A 21354-nucleotide genomic window follows, 5' to 3' on the forward strand; every position below is an offset into this window, starting at 1 on the left:
GTGCAGCCAAAGCCAAACGCTTGGGCGCCGGCTCCGCCAGCTGCGCCTCCTCCAGCTGCTGCTGTAGGTGCTGCTGCTGCTGTGGCGCCTCTGGCGAGGCGCTGGCTATGATTGTGGCCTCCTCCTCGCCGCCTGTTGTCGTCTCAAAGCACACGTCCAGCAATGTGGGGCCGCCGCTCGTCTGCAAGCCGGCTATATCCTTGAGATCTATCCAGCTGGCGCCCAGCTTGTCGGCGTCGGTCAGCGGCAGGCTGAGCACACGCGTGTCGCCCTCGTCGACAATGTGAAAGGCCTGCGTCGGCTCAATCTTCACGATGATGGGCTGGCTGGCCAGTATCTGTGCGGGCGGCAGATTGCATCTGTTGCTGCTGTTGTTGTTGTTGTTGTGTGTGTTGCTGTTGCTGCTGTTGCTGCTGCGGCTGTTGCTGCCCAGCAGGCTGGCCATGTGCTCATCGTCCTCGTCCTCCTCAATGGCATCCAGCTTGCCGAGCTGCTGTTCGATTTGCAGGTACGTCGTGGTTGTTGTTGTTGCTGCTGTTGCTGCTGCTGTTGTAATTGTTGCTACAGTGTTGCTGCTGCTGTTGCTGGCCACATCGCAGCCGCCCGTAACGCTGGCCAGGCTGCGTATGGTCGTCACTGGCTCCCGCTCCCGCTCCCGAGCGCGCAGCACATCCAGCTTGAGCACCGTGCACTTGTCCGTCTGCTGGTACTGATGTTGCTGCTGCGGTCGCACGTAGCCAGTTGATGCTGCTGCTGTTGTTGTTGCGGCTGCTGCATCCGTTAGAAAAGCCAGCGGTGGCGATGTGGCTTTGTTCGAGGTGCTTACACAGCGCGTGGGCGTGCCAGTTGACCGAGCCACAATTGTGGTGACCGCTGGCAGCGGTATTATCGATATCGAGGGCACTTTGCTGCGCAAACTTGCCACGGCTGCCGCTGTGGCAGCATCCGCATCTAGATAGCTGGCGCTTGCAGTTGCCGCTGTTGTTGCTGCTGTTGTGGCAACTGTTGCTGCAGTCGCTCTGTTGCTGCCAACGGGCGCTGCCTGCTGTATCAGCAGGAGATCTCTTGGCCTATCCGTTGTGAGGGCCGTTTCTGGACAAGTTGGTGTATGAAGCTAGCAACAATTGCTGCCAGTTGCTGTTGTGTTTTGCAGATTGCAGCTGCTCTGCGTTTATTTGCGATTACTTTTGCTATATTTACATATATTTCTCAGCATTTTCCCACACATGTTTGGTGTGCTTTTCAATATTTACCATTACTGGCAATTCTTTTCGTGAATACTTGCATTTTGCAAAACCTTTTTTTTTTATTAGAATTTTTCAGCAACAATTGCTCTTTCCTGTTGTTGGTAGCCGCTGGATATTGTGTTAAGGATCTTTGATATTTTTAAATGTATTTTTTAGCATTTTCCAACACTTGTTTTAATGACTTGCAGCTGAAGCTATTGCTAGTTAGTGTTGTTTTTGTGCGTGTTTCTTTTAGAATATTTGTTTTAATTTGGTTTTACAGTTTTCCAACACTTGTTAACGAACTTTCTAACACTTGCATTGAAGCTAAACCTTTTTGCGAACACTTGCATATTTGTTTTGCGAGTTTAGTTTTAATTTTTTGTTTAGCTTAGGTTTCTGTGTAGAAGCACAACATCGAAATAAATTGAGAAAAATCAGCCTTACAAAAGTGCACTTAAAATCGTTAACAATATAAGTCACACATCTAACTTTGAATTGCTTTCAATTTGATTATAATTACGATTAATAATATGATTATACATTTATGTGTTGTATATATATATATATATATATATGTGTGTGAGACCTGGGTGTAGATACACCTGTGTCCAGTTGCAGCCAGTTGTTGCTGTTGTCGTTGTCGCTGGCAATTTTCTGCAGCTTGGAATATGCGTCGTATACTCAATTTTGTGCTTGTTTTTAATTTGATTTGCAATTTTATTGTTTTGTTTTAAGCTTTATGTTTATTATATATTTGTTGCACAGTAAATCAGTCGCATTTGTGTTATTTTTTTTGGTGTTGTATTTTTGTTGCTGTTGTGGGCCGCTGCCAAAATGCATTTCCATTGTTTAAATACGTCACAATATGTTCAGGTTTTTCATTAGATATCCTGCAACTGACACTGCCTCTGCTCCTGCTGCTGCTGCTGCTGCTGCTGCACCTGTGCCCGAGCCTGGACTAGTGTGTTGCTGCTGCTGTTGGCCGTGTGTATCTGTGGCCGTAACTGGCAAATGCTGCTGCTGTTGTTGTTGTTGTTGTTGCTGTTGTTGTTATTGCTTCTGCTGTTGCTGTTGTTGTTGTTGTTGTCGCTGTCGTATCCTGGCGCTGCACATGCAACGAGCTGCTGTGGTTGCTGCCGCTGGATGGCTGCAAGGCGCCATTGGAATTTAACGTCAAAATACAAGTGACTGGAAGTGTGTCGCTGTTGCTGCCACTGGCTCTGCCGCTGCCGACGTCGCTGCTGCTGCTGCTACCAGATTTCCACATAGCGGCACGCAACCCTAGCGCCAGTTGTTGCCAGCATTGCAATTGCCACCAACCACCACCAACCCCCGCCAGCAATTACAACAACCAGCAGCTGTGGCTTTAATAATCGATTTTTCAGCGCACACACATGCAAATCGATACACACACACGCTCGCACACACGCACACACACACTCGTTGGCAAATGCAACGCTTTCGCTTTTCAGTTTTTCTTTTTTTTTTTACACGTATTTAATTTTAATTTTGTTTATTTATTTGAAATATTTTTTTTAATATTTTATTTATATTTAATTGGTTTATTTTTTATTTATTTATATTTATTTCGACTGCAGCTGCAGGCGCTTGCACAAGTGAATTTTCCACAGGTTTTCCATTGTTTACACACTTTTCACGCACTTTCCTCTCAAGTTCACGCATTTACTTTATGTTTTTAATGCAATCTCTTTTCGATTTGATTTTTTATTATTTTTTGTAGTTCCTCTTTAGTTTGTGAACCGCGTATCCTTACGAATGCGTCCTTTGCAGGAATGTGTCCCAAATTCAAGTGCGCCACAAACACATTTCGCGCCGCACTTTCCGTTTCGCCACTCAGCTGCTTGGAAAAAGGACTTCTAATGGGAAAAAATCGCAATGCCAGGCTGTATGTGTGCGTGTGATGTGTACGTGTGTGTGTGTGTATGTGTGTGTGCCGTGTTGTATGCAGCCCGAAAATGGGACTCGCTGCGCTGCAAAATAGGGTTAGTAGGCATAATGCCAAGTGCATAGCCAGGAAAAACTGGAAAAGCGCGCGCGGCATTGTTGCGCAGCTTTTCCTACCCTTAAGCAAACTTGCCTTCCACTTCCATGTGCGCGTGTGTGCGTGTGTACTTGTGTGTGTGAGTGTGTGTGTGTCTGTTGCTATGGGAAATTCCTGTTTTAGTGTATTTAGTGTTGGAAAACAGTTTTGCACGTTGGGGTTGAAATTATTGTACAATACGCGCGTAAATTTGAATCGTGAAGCTAGTGAGTTGTAGAATATTTGATGATATTTAAATGTGCTCGACTGAGAGATGCCCTACAATGCTTTACTAAACTTCTTAAATATCCAATCAGTTAATATCCAATATAAATTATGCTCTTTGTTAAGAGCTGTTGCTAATGTTTGTAATTTGCGCCTCCGCAAACCCGGTGTATGCCTTTTCGGCTTTTTTTTTTGATAGCTTTGTCGCCTCTTTGCTGCTTATAATTCTCAAATGGTTATAGCTTCGGACTGAGGACAAGACCCAGCCAGTCTAGAGTCGGTAGCAAAGTCTGATGATGCCAAATCTGGGAGATTCTCGATATGGCTATAGAAACTGTTCACCCTTGGTGTTTCTAACTTGTTGTTGTTAATCGTTATGACCAACATGAATCTCTATCCGGGCAGCATAAAGTTAAGTTATTAGCAAACAGGTCACTGAAAGCATTTTGTCAAATATGTTATCAAATATTATCGAGAATGCATACTAAAGCTCTAAAAGCTTGAAGCTCTAGTGTATCTAAGCGCAAAGAAAATACCTACATTTAAATAAAACTGCTCGAACATCTTTATATTTATACCTTTATATATTTGAGGCATAAATATATTGATGAAATGTATTTGAGGCATAACTAATTAAAAATCTTAGACAAAGCAAATTAAGTTGAGAGTTTTGGCCATAAATATATTTGCGATAATAATAACCGATTATCTCAGAGAAAACGCTGTAAATTCAATGTGTATAATATATTTGTGGCATAAATACAAAACATATTTGAGGCATAAATAACTAAATATAATATTATATTTATGGCATAAATAATTTTTAATTTTTGTCTAAATTCAAAATGCGAGTTTCAGTACAATTCCCATGTAAATACAGCGCCTATTGACCCGAAGTCTTGTGCTATATTTAGCTCAATGTGAAACGCTAATAAATAACCCAAGACAAGTCAATTCATGAGCTGCAAAAAGCCAATAAACTCCAAGCCAAAGAATGGAAATACAGTTGTTGGTTGTTGGTTAAGGAAAAAAAGTGAAGCGAATCTATAAAACTGCTGATTGAAGCTGCGCAGCAGTTAGAGCCAGAGAAACGAGAACAGCTGAGAGCCCCGTTAGGGAATTGGCCAAGAGGCATTGCGCAACAGACAAATCGCCCTAAAACTGGGGCCCTGTTGTTCAACGACTTTGACGCATCATTAGCCATATTATCGGGCACTTCTTTAATATTTCATGTTTTCCGTTGCTTAAATCATGTTAGATTTATTTTTTGCTGCCAGCCAAGAGGGGGTCGTGGTCGGGTTGGGCAGGGGGGTAGAAGTTTATCTTGCGCAAGCTAACATCAGGTCTATCAAGCGCTAACTGGTTCTGGCCGTAAGCCTTCAATTTGGCTCAGACGCTGCTTGCAGCTTGGTGGAAGCGCCGTTGGTTCTAACGTCCAAATGTGTGCCTCACCGTTGTAATGATCGCTTGTCCCCCTCCCCCTACCCACCCCTCTTCCACCGATCACGTGCCACTTCATGCTGTTTTTCTTCTATTTTTTTGCTTCTTTTTTTTACTATTTTTCTTTGGCTTTTTGCCTGCTTTGCGGCTGCTGCTCGCTCGGTCTTAGCGCGATTCTAACCTGTTTCTGTTCGAGCAGAGAAAAACTTGGAGGCGACTCCAGCACAGGGTAAAAGTCCCGTACGAAAGTCCCAGTTATTCAAGAGGAAAAACCTGTTACACGCAAGTGGAACTCGCTTCGATTGTGGCCAAGAACAAATCACAGACAATAAGAGAAAGACAACAAATACAATGTTGGCAAGACTGAGAGCGAGAGCGAGAGAGAGGCAGCTAAAACAGCTACCACAACCGAAACACGTTAGTACCGTTGTGTCGGATTCTTTGTTGCGCAACTGTGTTGCAAGATTAGCTGAACGATGGCAGCGGCAGAGGCAGCGGCAGCGGCAGAGGCGGCGACTGAGGCAGCGACGACTGGTTTATTGCAACGTCGCGACGTCGTCGCCGTCGATGAGGCAACTGCTCGCTGAGCTGCTGCTGGGCGCAGGCGCAGGCGCAGCGACGTCTCCAGCAAGCCCGCCTACCGCCCGCCCTCTTTCGCATACAAACATTGTTTTGGATGTTGCAACATCTGCAGCTAGAATCGGAAATGCAGCGCTTGAAAAACAAAGAAAAACTTTAGATAAATGAAAAACCTTGCCCGGGCAATCGCGTGCGTTGAAGCTTGACTGCGTTTTGCATTCGGGCAATTTTTCAAAGCTCATATCGAGAACCGTTGTTGCCCCTTTGCTTTTTACAATCAATTAATTTTTTTCGTACACGTTTTTTAGCCAAGGCTAAGACCCGTTGCTGTTGGTTACAAGAAGTATAAAAATTAAATAAAATAGAAATATCACCAGAATTATTTGTGATTTGCAGCGAAACTGGCTCTTAAATACCTGACTGCAGTTAATATCATAATTATTTAATTATTTAATTATGCAGAAATTGCATAATTACAATTACATTGATTTTTTTGTTTTTAGTTTTTAAAGCCTTGAAATTTAGAAATCATTTGAAGTTTGATTTTTAAGCGTTGTCAGGGAGTTAATACAAATCTCAGGTTTGCATTTGAGTTTTTAAATAAAAAAAGGGAATTTCTTTTTACTTTTGTAAACTAAAATCGCAACAAAAATATTTAAAATAACTCAAATGCGATCTAGTCCAATCAAGTTAAAATTTACAATATTTAAATAAGTTCAAATTGTTCAAATTTCAAAGTATTATTATTATATTACTACATTTATTATTATTACGACATTCATTATTATTAGTATAATTTTTATTATCATTAATATCATTATTACATTATTACATTTTTGATATTATTTTCTTATTCGTACCAATATTTTATTATCATTATTATTCTTTATATTATTGTTATAATTACTTGCATTATTATTAGTATTATCATTGTTATTGTTATCAGTACTATTATTATTATTATTAATATTATTATAGTTAATATTAATTTATTTTGATTTATCTCTTGGCAAGGGCATGATAGTATGAACTATTTGTATAGAAAACAAAGTCTTATTGCAGATATTTTTAAAATTAGTTAAGGAATTAAATACAGGAATTTCATTTATATATAAATAATATAAAGCTGTTTGAGCTCATTGTGTTCGGCTTAGATTCGCCTCAAACTCTTTTATATTCTGTTAAAAACTTTATTAGACAAGTGATTAGGAAATGTAAAGCTGATGAGAAATTCATTTGAAGAAACCCAAATTTGGCTGAAGGAATATATCTGGACTGTATAAGATAGACCACAATAAGTCCTAAATAATGTACAATCAAACATTGGCTTAAGATTTAGTATCTTTTGCATGGAGCAAACTGTAAAACTGTTTAATTGAGTAATGATTGCTTAACAAGCTAGACGCTCATCCATCTTAACTTAAGCAACATCAAAATTGATAATTTAATAAAAAAAAAGGTGAAGGTTTTATCGCTTGAGCATGTCGAATTGAAACTTAATTTCAGGATTGGTTATGGTATTACGCAACATGTTGCATTAAAGAAGAAGCGAAGAGCGAAGAAGAGAAATCCTTAACATCAATATGTTCATTTCTGAGGTTGTAATATCATTCAAGCCACATGTGTGTACTTAAACGGGAGCACTCACCTCTGATGGTGCTGGGCATGTTACATGCGTTCTTTGATCTCATCTAAAAACACTTCATACAGATAAACAGTTGTAGCAGAGCTGTAACAGTTAAAATTTAAATGAAAGTCAACAGTTTGGCCGTGAGCCTAGCGCGAATTAGAAACAATTCCAGTTCCGATAGCATAGCGGGAGCACATTTCATATATCGATAACGATAACACTCAATTAGTTCAGGCGTCTGTCGGAACGGAGAGAAGAACAAGAACCGGTTCGCGACAAGCACACGAGACGCGAGCTAAGCAAACAGTTTTCAAACGGTAAATTAACCGAGCTGGGCGCCCAGCAGCTGCAACGAGTGGCCCAAGAACGAGTGCGCGGATCGCTGATTGCTGATTGGCTGCGGCTGGCTGGCGAGAGAATGAATATCGATCGAGTACACTGGACACGCTGGACTGGACGTGTGGACAAACGTTTGAACACTAAATGGCCAGGCGCGGTGCCTGGAATCCGAATCCGCATCCGCAACGTAGTCGGAGTCATCTGCCAGCCCCGTCGGCCACTCAAAACCTGTGCAGAAGGTGGGCCCAAACATGCCGAACGGCAAACGTGCATCGGGCATCGGGCATCGGGCGTCGCGGCCAGCGATCAGCGTCAGTTGCATTTCAAAGAAAGGAGAAAGGAGTTCGCCAGCAGCAGCAACGGCGGCAGCCGAGCTCAGATTCTCAGTCTCAGCATCAGTTACGCTCCACGGCCGCCTGCCTCCCTGCCAGCCAGCTTTTGGCCAACACACACACACACACACACAGCAAACACAGGTTTAAAAAGAATTCCTGCTAATTAAATGCATGATCATCGCTCAAAAATACACCCCAGCAACACGAAAGTAACAAGAGTCATTCGCGTATTTCATCAGAGCCAGATCCAAACGATTTGAGCTGGTCGCGTGACACGACAAGTAGTGTTCGTGCTTATTATTTTTATTTATTTTAAAGTAACACGAAAATGGTAAGGACATCAATATTTTTTTTAAATCAGAAAGTCGCAATTTCGATTTAATTATCGAAATTAAGTTATCGATGACGATCAAAAGGTTTTATTAAAAGATTATTTATATATAGACTCGAAGAATGAAATTTTAAGGCATATCAGTTAAAATTTAATATAATTCCTTATATATATATGTGTATATTAGAAAATATTAGAAAAAATCGTTAACAAGTTAAAGTTTCTATGCAAATTAATTATGAATTCCACTGATTACCTTATCGTTAGCAACAATGGTTTCCTATCTGATTGTTTCCCTTATCAATTTTTTTTTTTTTTTGATTTGGTGAAGACAGTTGCGAGAACTGTCTATGGGGTTGGTCCCTTATCAATATTTGTTCTTATGCTGTTATCGATTACAGGATCGATAGTATTCATTTTTGATTGTTTTCAAATCGATTTTTTTTTTGTTAATTTATTCTGTGTTCTGCAAAGCTAGCGATTACACTTTCGATAGCATTATGAGAGTCCAGTCGATAGCTTTTCTTATCCAAATTTACTTTATTTACACTTTAAGCAGAACCTTAAATTTGCCAGCCTTTAATTTCTACAAAAATATACACGCATGTAATAAGTTTACTCTCCAATATTAAGTAACATACCCCAACATGTCCTTCTTCGTGCCGTGTCACGATATATCGAAACGTTGCCATCACTAGCGCGAAACAAAAACTGAGCCGAAACAGAGTCCGATTCAGAGTCAAAGTCGTAGCCGGAGCCCGTGACGTTACGTTGGGGGCCGCGTCATCGAAGCCGTGCACCGGAGCAGGCTCCAGCTGCAGTCATACACTCACACACACAAACACACACACACACACATGCATGCAAACATACAAAAAAAGCGCACCTTTAACTTTAATCGTTAAATAAACAGGAAGACTTCTACAGCAAACACTCACAATCACACACACACACACACATGCAGCGGGAGAAAACTTATCACAAGTCAGCAGCAGCAGCAGAGGAAAAAAAAATGAAATAAAACAGGTTGAGAAGTACCGCTAAGCGGGAAGAAACAGCAGCAGCAGCGGCAGCAGCGACAACGGCAGCGCCAGCAACAAGCCCCACAAGCAAAAAGGTCAACGAACGTTCTTAGCGAAGAAGAATGGAATCAAAACACAAAAACACGAAAAACTGAGCATGCCAGCCAGAAAGAAAGAGCGCAAGAAATGAGGGAGAGAGCGAGAGAGTGAGGCAGTCGCCCGTCATTGGTGGGTGAGCGAGCGCGCACATCAAAAGAGCGCAAAGAAAGTGCGCGCTCAGAGAAAGCATGTAGAAAAACGATCGTCGAACAGCTTAAGAGAGCGCGCCGAAGAAAGAGCGCGTGTGCTAAGAGAGCGAGCGCGCGTGCAGTTAAACCGTCAAAATTTATGCGGTATGCATTTTAAAAAGTATTTTTATGAAAATCACCCAAACGCAAATGTATTTTTAGCAAGAATTTCTGAAACGACGCGGGCAAAACAAAAGTGCAGTAAAAGAGAGAGAGAGAACTGGGAGGGGAGATGTAGAAGGAGAGCGGCTAAGCGTTGTAACTGTCTCGAGAAAGCCAAAAGAAACTGAAATTCTTGTTTTATTGCTCAATATTTGGTAATACGCACGCACACCATTAAAGCCCCACTCACAAACACACACACACACACACACACACAGACGTGCAAAAGCCATTGAATGTAGCGGTATATTGACGAAATTTCTGAGACGAGCAACAGGCAAAGCTCATTGACCTCCAGCAGCCGTCAACGTTGCCGTCGTCGACGTCGTCGTCGTCGTCGCCGTTGTAACTGTGTAATAAGATTTTGGAGCTGGGCGCGGGGGCCGTAACAGCTGCAGGGGCTAGAAGTCTGTTTTATGTACTGTGTTTTTTTGTTGTTGTTGTTGTTGTTGTTTTTTTGTGTGTTTGATATCTTCCGTTCGCCGAAGAGTCAAGCTTTGAGCAATTCAACAGATTTTTATGTCTTCCTGTGCAGCTTAAAGCGTTGATTAATTAAAAAAAAACAACAACAAAAAACTGCTTATGCAATTGGTCAACGTGCATGTCTTTTGCAATCTATCTCTCTTTCTCTCTCTCGCTCTTCCTCTTAGCAGATAAGCTGCCTGCAAACATTGTTATTGGCCAAGCCAAAATCTGGCCGACACTTGAGAGTTTTCCCTAGCGCTTAAGCAAATAGCTGCGGACTCTGTTTGCTGCATTTGCTTCAAATTGCCTGCAACATTGATCCTGTTTCACTGGGCGCAGCTTTGCGTGTGTGTGTGTATGTGTGTGTGCGTGTGTGTAGGTGCCTGTGCGAGTGCCTGCGCCCTGCGCTGATTGGCCAATCGCATGCTTAGGGCTTCGCTAGGCGAACAGCTGCCATTGGCTGTAGCGCTGCTGCTTCCCATTTCGACATCCTTGCGTTAAGTATCCTCTTCGGCTTGCCTGTTGCCTGCTTTTATACTCTTTGTAAAGAGAGTCGTTGGAATATAGGACAGAGAACGGTCGCAGGCGTTGAAGAGCACAACTCTCCCTTTGATCCTTTGAATGCAATATACAAAACTATTATGAAATAATGAAATATGCATTTTAAATTACTTTTAGCAACCATTTGACTAGCGAGTTCAATTTAATATTTATTAATATAAATATTTATTGCATTGAGACAATGAATGTAGGCAAAGGCTTAAAGGGCATACAAAGTTCAACCTGCTATATTTTGCAAATAAACGTGCGCAGTTGCGATTATTTTCATTCATGCCACAGACACAATTTATTTGAATGGATTGTTGCAACAGGACGAACCATTTTTGGGGTATAAATACGGCCAGTCGAATCACAAAGTTCCTAGTTTCAAACTGATTGCGAAACACGCAAGTTCTTAATATTGATATAAACGTGTGTGTGAGCTGGTCAAATAAGCATAAAAAAAGAAAGGAACATTTAAAGTGAAGTAAACTAAGTTCCATATTCATTTTCATAAAATAACTGATAGGAAAAATACATTTTTTTTTGAAAATTTCAAAATTTTTCTAGCTGATATCAAAAGTATTTGGAATGAAAAATTTCATGAGAATCTCGTATATAAATATTTTAAAAAGCTAGAGAAAACTTTAATTAATTTTATTTATTTTATTCAATTACATTTTCTACACAAAAAAGAAATGTTGCGATAGAAAATCTTTTGTTAGGCAAAATAAAAGTTTGACATTATTTCTAATAAGTATAAATCTTAAATGCAGCATTTAAATCACAAACCAACATTAAATATGTATTAAAATATGTTAGATTATATATTTTTTATAAATTAAAAAATCTTTACAAGTATTTACAGTAGTTTTATGTATGTGTACATTTGTTTTATTTGCATTTTAATTAATTGTGAATGCATGACAAAATGCAGTTCAATCAGTTTTGAATAGGTTCAACCGAGTGCATGCGGCAGGTGCGCATTTTGGACCAGATACACGTACTTAGTATATAGTATATAGTATATGGTATAGGGTATATATTATATGGAGTAGAGTACAATGTCTAAGATCGTCGCGATAGTCATTAAATTGACAGCATTTTGAAACAATAGAATGAAATACCAGCATAAACAATTAAAGAGCGCTCAACATTTAAACGGAATTTTGTTGGCCAATCGCCGAGCTTCGATCTGTCATGTTCGTTTCGTATGGGGCACAATTAGAATTGTTGTTGCTGCATGTTGCAATCGTAATTGGCGGACAATCTGTTAACACACGAAGCGCGTTTCGCGTTTCGCCCTGCTGTTACAAATTGTTGTCATTCTAATTATTCGAGATATATTATTTGTTCTCCACCTACTATAAAAGTCGAATGCGCCAACTCCACAGGGCAAACAGTTACCAAAAAAATTCACAATAAAGTATCTCAATATTTGTGCAGTCATAATTAAACCCTTTTTACAACAACAACAACAACAACAACAACAACAACGACGACGGCGACCTGTGGCTCATTTAGGTTAATAGAGGCTCTAGGAAATATAGCCTGGCAATATTGCCCAGCCCTGCACCTTTTGTGCGAGCTGTTTACACAGCTGGCCACGTTTCCCAGGGAAATGCGCCGTTGTCGTTCCATGGGCTCGCTTTTCATTTCCAATTAGACTGAAGCCCCACAACGTCGGAAGCTAACGTCCAAGTTTTCTACATATTCAGTCAGCGGTCGACATTCCAATTTGCCATTTCAATTTGACACACAAAATTTGACTAAATCCAAAAACTCTTCCGACAGATAATATGGCGCACATGTAGCCCCGATTACCGCAGTCCGAGCAACAGTTATAACCAGAAGCCGTTCCGACAAAGCTGACTAAGGATTAGGCCGCTCAGCTAATACCCAGCGATATTTACAACTGCAAACAGTTAACACCCACACACACACACAGAGGCACACACACACCCAGACGTTATCGCCATGGACTTTAAGGAGTATCGGCAACGGGGTAAGTAAAGCTCATAAAACGCACAGCGGCAGCTCAGATACATTTGTCGCCTTGGCTCAGATACATTTGTATCTCGCAGGCTTAATTTGATTTGCATGCGTTGTGTGCATGAGATTGTGTGCGTGTGTATGTGTGCGTGTGTGTGTCTTGCCTGTGCTAAAAGGATTTGGAATGTGTCCCAACACATTTGCCCAGATCTAGGCAATATATCTCAGCTCGTTTATCTTGATTCAATTTAGTTGCGCTTATTGCTCAAATTATTTTATTTTTCATTTTGTTTTAAATTATTATTTTGAGCTTCAAATATAGTTATATATATATATATATATATGTATATGATATTTATAAAACACATTTCTGCACATTATCACATTTGTTTAATCGAGCCTTAAATTAAAAAAAATTTTCTTGCAATTAACATTTATTATAGAAAAAAAAAGTATAATTTTGTGAACATTGCAGAAGTGTTTAATTGATCCTTAATTTAAATTAATTCAGCTTGAAATTACGAATTACTATTACGAACTGTCTTAGTCAAAACGATTAAGGATATAACAAAATTTTATTTGTTTTAAGTTCTGTTATTTTAGAATTGAGCTCTAATTAAATTTAATTTGGCTTCTGCTTTGTCAATTTTACGATTATTCATAATTATTATGGATGTAGTAAAATGTTGCTTGACTACAAATTTATAGCTACATTAATTCTTAAACTATCTTAAGATTCTTTAAATAGATCTCAGGAACATTTAATGAGGCCCTTATTTAAAATAAAATATAAAGTCAATTTTATAATGTCTTAAGACTTTTTAATGGATCTCAAATTTGGTCCTGTATTTTCTTCTTAAATTTATTTATTATTTATATTTTTATATATTATCGAACTATATTATATAATTAGCATTAGCTTTTATTAAAGCTGGCAATAATTATTCTGATTTTAAGAGGCTCCAAAAGAATTTTATTAAATATTTATATGTTCACAGTATATTTAATTTATTTACCTTTCTTTAAATTTTAATATTCGTAATTTATTTTGTTAATTTATGTCCATTTATTTAGGTTTAATTTAATTTTCTAACGATCATCTTTTACTTGAAATTAATAAAAGTATTGTGTTTTAAATTACGAATTTACGAATATTCTCAAAATCGATTAAGAATTGTTTCTTGTATGCCCTGTACTTTTCCAGGCAAAGAGATGGTTGACTATATAGCCGACTACTTGGAGAATATACGCGAGCGTCGCGTCTTTCCCGATGTGAGTCCCGGCTATATGCGTCAGCTGCTGCCCGAGTCGGCGCCCGTGGAAGGCGAGCCCTGGCCGAAGATATTTGGGGATGTGGAGCACATTGTCATGTCCGGGGTGACACACTGGCAGTCGCCGCATATGCACGGCTACTTTCCGGCGCTGAACTCGATGCCATCGCTGCTGGGCGACATGCTGGCGGATGCCATCAATTGCTTGGGCTTCACCTGGGCCAGCTCGCCGGCGTGCACGGAGTTGGAGATTGTTGTCATGAACTGGCTGGGCAAGATGATTGGGCTGCCGGATGAGTTTCTGCACCTGAGCAACAACTGCAAGGGCGGCGGCGTGCTGCAGACAACGGCCAGCGAGGCGACCCTGGTGTGCCTGCTCGCGGGCCGCACCCGGGCCATACAGCGCTTCCATGAGCGCAATCCCGGCTACCAGGATGCGGAGATAAATGCGCGCCTCGTGGCCTACTGCTCGGATCAGGCGCACTCAAGCGTGGAGAAGGCGGCTCTGATTGGTGAGTCGTGACGCACTTCTAAGCCGCTTACCGCAGCAGCTAATGCCAACATCTATTCCACCCCCTCCCTCGCGCCCACCCACATCCATCCGCCCACAGGACTCGTGCGTATGCGCTACATTGAGGCGGACGAGCAGCTGGCCATGCGGGGCAAACTGTTGCGCGAGGCCATCGAGGACGACATTAAGCAGGGCCTGGTGCCATTCTGGGTGAGTCTCTTCTTGTCTTGTCTTCTCTTGTCTTGTCAAAACTAATTGGCCGCCGTTGTTGTGCAATTAGGCGCTGAGTGGATTTGTGGCCAGCAGCAGCTGTGTCTCCCTCTCCCCTCCCCCCCCCCTCTCTCTCTCTCTCTCTCTCTCTCTCTGTGCCTCTCTCTAGCTGATTCCCTGATTCCCATCGGATCTAATTAATATACGTCAGCACTTCAGCGTCATGGCTCTGCGCTCAGCTCATTTGAACTAATAACTGCAGCTGAGAGCGCAGCTAAAACGCGAGTCTGCCAATTCTCTTGTGGTTACGCGCCTTCTACGTCGTTCGTTAACGTTTAACTGGCGGTTTAAGCTGATAAAGCTTTCTACTACTTTCTAATTAAGCTGTTGATTTATAATTATTCCTTATTATTCAAACCCTTTTCTTCCTATCTTTTGCTATGCTCTTTTTACAGCATTCGTAAATGCTTAACTGGCACCCAAAGCTTTATGCAAACTTCTCTTAATCTTTAATTATTCTTTGTCTTCGTTTACTTTTTTGTCTTTTGGTACGCGCTTTTTACAACACTCGTGAACATTTAACTGGCGCCTAAAGCTCTATCACACTTAATATTAAAGCTTTTTTTTTTTACATTTTCTTTTTCCTTTTGGGTACGCAGTTTTTACAGCATTACAGTGAAATGATTATTTTACTTAGTCTTAAAACCCGTAATTTTGAATTTTTTTATTCATCTGGTAGCTAAAGCTTAATTTTACTTGCTATAAAAGCTTTTGATTTTTTATTCTTTGTTACGCTCCTTTTACAGCATTCTTAAACGTTTTACTGACAGCTAATGCTGTGTCAAAGCTCTCTCCGTATCCGGCCTTATCTTTATCTAATACAAGCTTTTTGAAAAGCTTTGCCTTTCAGCTGTTATGCTTCGAATATACGGTTAATACATTTTATTCACATACAGGTATGTGCCACGCTCGGCACCACGGGCAGCTGCAGCTTTGACAATCTGGATGAGGTGGGTAGATTCCTAGATATCCATCAGGCCAGACTCGAGCTATATTTCCTTCCCAGATTGGCATCGTGTGTCGCGAGTACAACCTGTGGCTGCATGTGGACGCGGCGTATGCGGGCAGCGCCTTCATCTGCCCCGAGTTCCGGACCTGGCTGCGGGGCATCGAGCGCGCCGATTCGCTGGCCTTCAATCCCTCCAAATGGCTGATGGTTCACTTTGATGCCACGGCGATGTGGGTGCAGGACAGCACCGCGGTGCATCGGACCTTCAACGTGGAGCCTTTGTATCTGCAGCACGAGAATTCCGGGGTGGCCGTCGACTTTATGCACTGGCAGATTCCACTGAGTCGCCGCTTCCGGGCGCTTAAAGTGTGGTTTGTGCTGCGCTCCTTTGGAATCAAGGGCCTGCAGCGCCACATTCGTGAGGGCGTGCGCCTGGCGCAGAAGTTCGAGGCCCTAGTTCTCGCCGATCATCGCTTCGAGCTGCCGGCCAAGCGGCATCTGGGCTTGGTCGTGTTCCGCATACGCGGCGACAACGAGATCACCGAGCGGCTGCTTAAGCGCCTGAACTATCGGGGCAACCAGCACTGCGTACCGTCCTCTCTGAAAGGGCAGTACGTGATTCGTTTTACCATCACCTCGACGCACACGACGCTCGACGACATTGTCAAGGACTGGATGGAAATCAAGCAGGTGGCTACCCAGGTGCTCGACGAGATGAACATCACAATCTCGAATCGCGTCTATCTGAAGGGTAAACACTGGGCCCTTCCCAATTACTGAATGTCCTTTCAACGTTTCGCTTCGTTTCGTTTCGTTTCTCTTTGTTTTGTTTTATTTTAGTTTAGTTTTGTATTAAATTATTGTTTACGTTTCTTTTCCCATTAGCATAAAACACTTTGATCCACCCAGATGCATTATTTTATTCTTGCGGTCCATACTCTGAGGGCTGTCCTTTCAGCGCATACTTGACAAAATGACATTTAACGCTTGTATCTGTAAGATGTATCCGAAGATGTGGTTCCGAAGTAACTAAATTCAGTTCAAAGCACATAGAAATGTTTTGGGTATATTTAACAATCGTATCTGTATATTTTAGAAGTAGAAAAGTGTTGGTAAGAAATCTTTTATTCGAGTGTAAGAAAAGTAACTGATAGATATAAATGTTACCTTGCTGGGTATAAAGGTGTAGACAGGATACAAAAGCTTTAAATGAATTCTTTCAAACAAGAAAGTATTTATATGGTAGGGGATTTAAGACTATCTGTAAGATACAAAAAATATATTAGCTATTTAAGTATTTTGGAGCTACAAATGCATCCGCGTAACAGCGAATAATTTAAGATACAAAAGTTTCAAGTGTATCTTATGCGTATCTGTAAGATACAAAAGTATCTATAGTAGACAAAAGTATTTATAGTAGACAAGCAAAAGTTGATGTCAGAGGCAATTATAAAATATTATAAACGTGGATTACTTTAAAGTCCATAAACAGCTTTAAAAGGGATTTGACTCCTTTATTTGTTTATCAGTTAAATGGCTCCAAGCTCAATCTATAATAAGGTATTAATGTAAATAATTGATAATCTCGTAACACAGATACCAAGGAGAAAAGCGAAGCATTCGGGTCCAGCTTGCTGCTCTCGAATTCGCCGCTGTCGCCAAAGGTGGTTAATGGTTCGTTTGCGGCCATCTTTGATGCCGACGAGTTTCTGGCCAAGACCTATGCGGGAATACGCATTGCGGTAAGTAGAGCTGCAGCAGTCCGAGTTCCGCTAATAATTCAATCGCTTGCAGCACCAGGAATCGCCATCGACGCGTCGCCGAGTGCGCGGCATACTCATGTCGGGCAAACAGTTCTCGCTGGACTCGCACATGGACGTGGCCGTGGTGAGCACCACGCTGGATGGCAACCATGCCAATAACTCGCACGGGCGCGATCCTGGACAGCCGGTGGCCAGCCAGGACAGCATACGCGAAGATGTGGACAGCGAGGAGTCCGCGGCGGAAGGTATGAAGCACAGGTAGCGTAGTCGCCAGTTATTAGTTATATTGCCAGCCAATGCTCGATACAAGCTTCAAAGGCGAATCCCTTGCTCCCCCCTCGGTCCCCCCCACTCTCTCTCTCTCTCTCTCTGTCCTGTGTATTGATTTGTCCTTCTCCTCCAGAAACTGAGCTGCTGCAGCTTAACCAGCGACGCGGGAGCAGCCAGACGAGCACCAACACCCAGTCAAGCAACCTTACACACAATCACAATCACAATCAGAATCACAACCTCAATGCCACGCCTGCCAATCACTTTCGCCCCATTTCATTGTGGTCGGCCCAGTCGCAGACGCCGTCGCCGTCGCCGTTTATGCCCCTTGGGGACTGTCACATGTACCATGGCAAGCGATTCCTGGAGCCCGTCACCAGCCTCATCGACAACAGTTCCTTTACCAGCAGCATCAATCACATGCCCACGCCCATAACAACGCCCACGGATCCGGTTGGGCTGCCGTTCAGTTTCGAGGATGCCGACTGGCCAGCGAGGACCTTCAGCCAGCTGCTGCTGGAGCGATATGCCAACACATCCTTGCAGTCAGCCGACGCCGATTCGTCCACGGACAGCAGCAGCCTGAGCCTGGCCGGAGCGACCACGCCAACACCGAGTCGCCTCAGCAGCCCCAATGACCTGGCCTCGCCGCTGCTCGGTTCGTTTGCATCGCAGTCGGCGTCGCGGTCGGCGTCGCAGCTGCTGCATTCAGCGTTGGGCGCATCAAAGTTCAGTGATTCGGATGCGACTATTTGCTCGGCTGCCTCATCGCTGGAGTCCTTATAAGCATAATGATAACTAAACAATATGATTCATGTATACTCCATATTCGAATGTCTAGACAAAAGCAATCCTTTACTGCTGTGCAATCAATAATCTTAGCTAACGTAGTTCCAATTCGCGTCTATATATGTGTATGTTTATGTCTATTCCCCTATGAAATAGCTGCAGATCTCGCTCTAGGCCCGTGTATTATATAATATCTAACAAAACTGAAGCGTTGACTCATCCATGTGAGTTGTGATCTGTACTTAACAAACATAACACCTATATAATACCTATATGATCTAACCATATTCTATATATACATAGATGTACATTTATTTTACTCCTGTGATTAAAATTTCAGCGTTAAAGTTAAATGAAAAGAAATCGATCTACTTAAGAATTTGTACTTAATTCATTTTACAATGTATCTTTAAGGTTTCCCAAGTCAAGGCATGAATAACCACTAAGAGCGCCTGACTAGGGTATACCCTTTCTTTTACATACACTCAAGATTTTTCTACACAAACATACGTCAAAAGCACGCACACACACACACACACAAACGCAGCGGCTGTACTTCTTCATTTTGCTTCACACTAGGGAAAATGTATTCTTCAAGATGATCGGTTCAGCACCCAAATATGGCTACCAAGGCTCTGAAATTAAGAATGCCTGTTGATAAGTATAAACAAATGAAAAAATATAACAAAATAATTTACAAAACAATTTGAACAGATAATTTACTTGGCAAGGATTCCTCTGGTGCTGGTTAACTTGCCTCATTCTCCTTCAACAGAGATGGATTGAGCCATCCGATCGCAACCATTGTCCACGTGCCGAACTTGTACTGGTGCGCAGAAAAGGAAAGCAAAAAGAGCACGACAAAATGATAGAAAAAGGCGACGCTGGGCAGAAGAAAATCTTCGGGGACTAGCTCCGCATAAAGTGCACCAGAAATTGCCTGCGCGTTGTGCAGGACAAACAAAAGATATAGAGAGGGAGAGAGAGGGAGCGATAATAGATATCGATGGAGCCCAGTCTTTAAGTTAACAATCACCATAACGACAATAGCGCTGAGCAGGATTTGGAACATGACACTGAAATACGACGAGGTTATTATCACGTACATCATGTGTATGAAAATTGATCCGAAAAAGAAGACACAGGAAATAATATGCAGTGTGAATGCATCCTTGGTAAGATCGCACTAAAGTTATCGACTTATCAGATAATTAATTCAGATAATGCTACCTATATACTTACAGGCAAATAAATATTAAGAACAATGCAATCGACGATCAGCAGCGAAGAAATGAAAATCCACAGGAGTAGTTCCGGCCACAAGGATGTGATGACCAGAGCAGCCATACCAAGGATCCCGAACTCTATCTAAAATTGCATTCCTGGCAATTATCAATTTCTATATACTTCAACTACTTACGGTTAGCGCAGTTAGAATCCAATTTAACCAAATTTTGTTCAGCTGATTAACGAGTACCAATGCCACTCCCAGTAGTATGCCTACTGCGAATACGCCACCGGCATTGGGCCTGCAGCATGAAAGATATCCTTAGTGAGAAACCGCTTCTGATTACCTAATGTATCTCAACTTACAACAAGTTGATAATCAACCATTGGACCAGCGCTATCACCAGCCAGGTCAGGGATATCAAATAAACGTATAAAGCGAATTTTAGACGGTCCCGACTATACGAGGTCGTGCCGTCAATCATTGTCTCGTCAACTTACGGCTCACTGTATACGGAAATAAATAATTTGTCCATTCATATCTGATCAAACATTACAAAAATCAAACGATAGTATTGTAATTAAGATAGTTTGGGCCTCCTTTGGGGCATGTACTTCAAGGCATGTTTAATTTAAGTGTATTTTTTTTGTAAAAAGTTTTATGTTACGATTCGATTGTTTATTTGATTGATTGTCAATTTATAGTAGGGATCCGTGCGAATTAAAAAAGGTATAACATTTCAAAATCAGACGATATTTATCCGAGATATTCAAAATAAATTATAAAAAAGGTTTTGATTTTCTAACCGATCCCGATTTTGAGAAAAAACGCGATCGCTATTCATGGTACCTAGTTGATCTGTATATCATTGCTTATTCCATATCATGGGTATAGTCGTAGCGAACCTAAAGGACAAAATATATGCAAGTGTATAATAAAATGTGTTTGCTTTTCTTTTACAGCCGCCCCCAGCAACAGTCCCGCCCCCTTAATGGTTTCTAGTTAACTAGCATATCCTTGGTTATACCATACCATCGATATAGTCTTTGGGAACCTAAAGGATCAGATATCTGCAAAATTTACATTGCAATGGTCCAAAAACCTGTATGATTTTTCTTTCAGAAGCCCTTTTACATTAGCTGCAGCTGCAGCTGTTGTTTAACTGCCGCCTTACAGCAATCATTTAACATAAACTGCTAATAAACAGTACTCATATTAATTGAGTTACATTTTTGCCCCTTATGCTATGCAATGAAAATTGTAGTTCAAAGAACTCGTCGACCTTCTGCGCATTTCTGTTCGCCTGGTATTTGAGTGGAATTTTAGTGCAAATTTGGGGCGTAGCTTTCGACGAGGGCGCCCCGTGAGGGTATGCAATGAAATTTTTCGGCCGAAAAAATATTGTACGTCGACCTTCTGGGCATTTCTGTTCGCCTGGTATTTTTGCCAAATTTCCGTTCAAGCCGGACGCCCCCTTTTAGCAGGGGCTGTTAACACTGGTATGTTAACTAACAGCGACTTAACAGTATACTGTTAAATAACAGATGCTTAACAGTGAACTGTTAAAATACTTGCAAGTCATCATTTTTGCAAAAAAATTTTGGTGCATCTGCTTGCTGAACATTTCTGTTCGCCTGGTATTTTGGCAGATTTTAAGCAAAATCTCGGCAGCCAGCGGTTGCCAAC

General features: G+C 41.6%; 2 protein-coding genes across 8 annotated transcripts in view; one reads left to right on the forward strand and one right to left on the reverse strand.

The window, feature by feature from the left end:
- The window catches only part of LOC115763390 (histidine decarboxylase), a 92659-nt gene extending 73890 nt beyond the window's left edge, over positions 1-18769 (forward strand). The window contains exons 4-11 of one of the 3 annotated variants that reach the window (XM_030705951.1): positions 12420-12630; positions 13822-14400; positions 14500-14609; positions 15566-15619; positions 15676-16369; positions 17215-17360; positions 17413-17626; positions 17785-18769. In XM_030705951.1, the coding sequence (XP_030561811.1) occupies positions 12603-12630; positions 13822-14400; positions 14500-14609; positions 15566-15619; positions 15676-16369; positions 17215-17360; positions 17413-17626; positions 17785-18437 (2478 nt within the window). In that variant the 5' untranslated portion in view covers positions 12420-12602 and the 3' untranslated portion in view covers positions 18438-18769. Of the gene's footprint in view, positions 1-12419; positions 12631-13821; positions 14401-14499; positions 14610-15565; positions 15620-15675; positions 17361-17412; positions 17627-17784 lie in introns of those variants that run through there. The other 2 variants (XM_030705934.1, XM_030705942.1) reach the window with 2 other exon arrangements.
- Positions 18770-18900: 131 nt separating this feature from the next.
- On the reverse strand, positions 18901-20423 carry LOC115763444. 5 transcript variants are annotated; one of them, XM_030706040.1, is made up of 5 exons: positions 20034-20423; positions 19861-19969; positions 19683-19808; positions 19477-19626; positions 18901-19380 (listed from the first exon to the last, which is right to left on the reverse strand). In XM_030706040.1, exons 1-5 carry the CDS (start codon positions 20150-20152, stop codon positions 19189-19191), a joined length of 696 nt encoding a protein of 231 aa, XP_030561900.1. In that variant the 5' UTR covers positions 20153-20423; the 3' UTR covers positions 18901-19188. The 5 variants fall into 5 exon arrangements, with proteins under 5 accessions (XP_030561900.1, XP_030561891.1, XP_030561883.1 ...); XM_030706031.1 differs by having other exon boundaries at positions 18901-19075; positions 19164-19626; XM_030706023.1 differs by having other exon boundaries at positions 18901-19091; positions 19164-19626.
- Between the last annotated feature and the right edge of the window lie 931 nt (positions 20424-21354).

The sequence above is a fragment of the Drosophila novamexicana genome, unplaced genomic scaffold (genome assembly GCF_003285875.2).
Source record: "Drosophila novamexicana strain 15010-1031.04,08,12 unplaced genomic scaffold, DnovRS2.1 tig00000008-arrow-pilon, whole genome shotgun sequence".
Lineage (NCBI taxonomy): Eukaryota > Metazoa > Arthropoda > Insecta > Diptera > Drosophilidae > Drosophila > Drosophila novamexicana.